The following is a 3990-nucleotide window of genomic DNA, read 5'->3' on the forward strand; positions in this document are numbered from 1 at the left end:
ATGGCTGCAGAAAATCACTCTACAGTGACAGAGTTCATTCTCGGAGGTTTAACAAATCGACCAGAGCTCCAGCTCCCTCTCTTCTTCCTCTTCCTTGGGATCTACTCTGTCACCATGGTAGGGAACCTGGGCATGATAACACTGATTTGTCTGAACGCTCAGCTTCACACCCCCATGTACTACTTCCTCAGCAACCTGTCCTTTGTGGATCTCTGCTACTCCTCTGTCACTACCCCTAAGATGCTGGTGAACTTTGTGTCAGGAAAGAACACCATCTCCTATGCAGGGTGCATGGCCCAGCTCTACTTCTTCCTGGTGTTTGTCATTGCTGAATGTTACATGCTGACAGTGATGGCCTATGACCGCTATGTTGCCATCTGCAGACCTTTGCTTTACAACATCATCATGTCTCATCGAGTCTGCTCCCTGCTGGTGGCTGGGGTCTATATCATGGGGCTCATTGGTTCAACCATAGAGACTGGCCTCATGTTGAAACTGCCCTATTGTGAACACCTCATCAGTCATTACTTCTGTGACATCCTCCCCCTCATGAAACTTTCCTGCTCTAGCACCTATGACGTTGAGATGACAGTCTTCTTTTTGGCTGGATTCAACATTGTAGTTACTAGCTTAACAGTCCTAATTTCCTATGCCTTCATCCTGTCCAGTATCCTCCGCATCAGCACCACAGAGGGAAGGTCCAAAGCCTTCAGCACCTGCAGCTCCCACTTTGCAGCTGTGGGGATTTTCTATGGAACAACCGCCTTCATGTACTTGAAACCCTCCACGGCCAGTTCCCTGGCCCAGGAGAACGTGGCCTCCGTGTTCTACACCACAGTGATCCCCATGCTGAACCCCCTGATCTACAGCTTGAGGAATAAGGAGGTGAAGGCTGCCATGCAGAAAACTCTGAGGGAAAAATTGTTTTGATACAAATGTTATTATTCTTTCTCAATTTTAAAAATAGCTTGACTTATCTGGCATGTGTCCCCAAGGGCAGAGGGGTTTTTGGCCATGAGGCATGTGGAATCTTAGCTCCCAACCAGGGGCTGAATGCACACCCACTGCCTTGGAAGGTGACTTCTTAACCACTGTACTACCAGTCACTTCTTTATTTCAAAACTTCAGGCTCTTTGGTCTGTGGATTGAGACTGTTTGACCAGTATCATGTGTGACAAGGAGGACCTTACACAAGTGGCCAAGGGCTTAGAATAGAGCGCAACAGGAGAGGCAGAGTCTGATCTTAAGGAAATGGCTTCCTGTGGAGCCAGGCTCAGCCTGCAGCCCAGCTCTAGGAGTGACTGTGAGCATTCCCTCGTGTTCCCTGGCCTCATCCTTCTGAGTCCATGTCTGTCACTGGTGTCAACATGACCTGTCCCAACCCCAGGGTCTGCTCTTCTGTTCCCTGCTCACTCCCACATCCACCGTTTCTGCCCTTCCTTTCTATGAACCCTCAATTTCCTCCTTGATTGGTTCTCTAAGTCATTCTGGTGGGGCTGGTGAGGGGTGGCCTCACATCAGCCTTGGGACCCCTGCTCTTTTCTGTGTCCATGCCCAGCCTGTCCATCTGGCCTGCCGTGCTGGTTGTTGTCATGGAGATGATCTATCATGTGATAGCATAGGAGCCCCACCTCCAGGGACTGACCCTTAGGTCAGAGGGCTGACCAGATGCGCTGCACTCTGTATAATTTGGGGCAAGAGAGATGGGGTAATTGGATGGGCTTCTCTTCTTTGTTCATGAACTTGACAGTTTGGCCAAGGGCCAAACTCAGTCTACCCTGAGTGCACAGCACCTCTAGGGGTCACTGTGAAACAATGCCACACTGCCGGGACCCTGCCCCAACAGGAGCCTCAGTCAGCAGGCTGGATGGGACAGGAGGGGTCCTCTTGCCCAGTGTGCCTTGTGTTTGGCTCACATCAGAGTAGCCTAGGATGCTTAACTTCTCCTCCCAATCTTATTTTGAATAATTTCAAGCCTTCAGAAAAGTTGAAAGTGCTTCGAAAGCCCTCTCCCTCAATAATATGTCTCGTTTGTGTTCTTCTTTTCTTGAACTACTTAGAATTAACTCATTGTCTTAAAAAAAGTAAGTTGTAGACACAGCACTACACTTTTCTTGTTGTTTTTTTATTTTTAAACTCAAGTATAGTTGATTTTCAATGCTGTGTTAATTTCTGCTGTATGGCAAAGGGATTCGGTTATACATATATGTGCATCCTTTTTAAATATTCTCTTCCATTATGGTTTATCATAGGATATTGCACATAGGTCTCTGTGCTATATAGTAGGACCTTGTTGTTTATCCACTCTCTATATAGAAGCTTACATCTGCTAAGTCTAACCTCCCACTCGATCCCTCCCCCAAAATCCTCTACCTGGGCAACCACAAGTCTGTACTCAGTCCATGAGTCTGTTTCTGTTTCATAGATTCATTTGTCTCATGCAATCTACAGACTCAGTGTGATCCCTATCAAATTACCATTGGCATTTTTCACAGAACTAGAACAAAAAAATTCACAATTCATATGGAAACACAAAAGGCCCTGAATAGGCAAAGCAGTCTTGAGAAAGAAGAATGGAGCTAGAGGAATCAACCTTCCTGACTTCAGATTATACTACAAAGCTACAATCATCAAGACAGTATGGTACTGGCACAAAAACAGAAATATAGACCAATGGAACAAGATAGAAAGCCCATAAATAAACCCATGCATGCACCTATGGGTATCTTATTTTTGACAAAGGAGATAAGAATATACCATGGGGCAGAGACAGCCTCTTTAGTAAATGGTGCTGGGAAAACTGGACAGCTACATGTAAAAGAATGAAATTAGAACACTTCCTAACACCATACACAAAGATAAACTCAAAATGGATTAAAGACCTAAGTATAAGACCAGAAAGTAAAAACTCTTAGAGGAAAACATAGGCAGAACACTCGATGACATAAAGAAAGATCCTCTATGACCCAACTCCTAGAGTAACAAAAATAAAACAAAAGCAAACAAGTGGGACCTGAGTAAACTTAAAAGCTTTTGCACAGCAAAGGAAACTATAAGCAAGCTGAAAAGACAACCCTCAGAATGACAGAGAGTAACAGCAAATGAAACAACTGACAAAGGATTAATTTCCAAAGTATACAAGTAGTTCATACAACTCAATAAGAGAAAAGCAAATAACCCAATCAAAATGTGGGGGAAAACCTAAACAGACATTTTTCCAAAGAAGATGTACAGATAGCAAACAAACACATGAAAAGATGCTCAACATTGCCCATTATTCAGTTCAGTTCAGTTCAGTCACTCAGTCATGTCCGACTCTTTGCAACCCCATGAATCACAGCACACCAGGCCTCCCTGTCCATCACCAACTCCCGGAGTTTACCCTAACTCGTGTCCATCGAGTCGGTGATGCCATCCAACCATTTCATCCTCTGTCGTCCCCTTCTCCTGCCCCCAATCCCTCCCAGCATCAGGGTCTTTTCCAATGAGTCAACTCTTTGCATGAGGTGGCCAAAGTACTGGAGTTTCAGCTTCAACATCAGGCCTTCCAATGAACACCCAGGACTGACCTCTTTTAGGATTTATTGGTTGGATCTTCTTGCAGTCCAAGGGACTCACAAGAGTCTTCTCCAACACCACAGTTCAAAAGCATCAATTCTTCAGCACTTAGCTTTCTTCACAGTCCAACTCTCACATCCATGCATGACCACTGGAAAAACCACAGACTTGAGTAGACGGACCTTTGTTGGCAAAGTAATGTCTCTGCTTTTTAATATGCTATCTAGGTTGGTCATAACTTTCCTTCCAAGGAGTAAGCATCTTTTAATTTCATGGCTGCAGTCACCATCTGCAGTGGTGTTGGAGCCCAAAAAAATAAAGTCTGACACTGTTTCCACTGTTTCCCCATCTATTTCCCATGAAGTGCTGGGACCAGATGCCATGATCTTCGTTTTCTGAATGTTGAGCTTTAAGCCAACTTTTCACTCTCCT

At 44.9% G+C, this 3990-nt stretch overlaps 1 protein-coding gene across 1 annotated transcript; it reads left to right on the forward strand.

The window, feature by feature from the left end:
• OR8A1 (olfactory receptor family 8 subfamily A member 1) lies at positions 1-930 on the forward strand. The gene has a single exon (XM_015461194.2). It carries the CDS (start codon positions 1-3, stop codon positions 928-930), a length of 930 nt encoding a protein of 309 aa, XP_015316680.2.
• The last annotated feature ends 3060 nt before the right edge of the window (positions 931-3990 follow it).

Source organism: Bos taurus, chromosome 29 (genome assembly GCF_002263795.3).
Source record: "Bos taurus isolate L1 Dominette 01449 registration number 42190680 breed Hereford chromosome 29, ARS-UCD2.0, whole genome shotgun sequence".
NCBI classification, from domain to species: Eukaryota; Metazoa; Chordata; class Mammalia; order Artiodactyla; family Bovidae; genus Bos; species Bos taurus.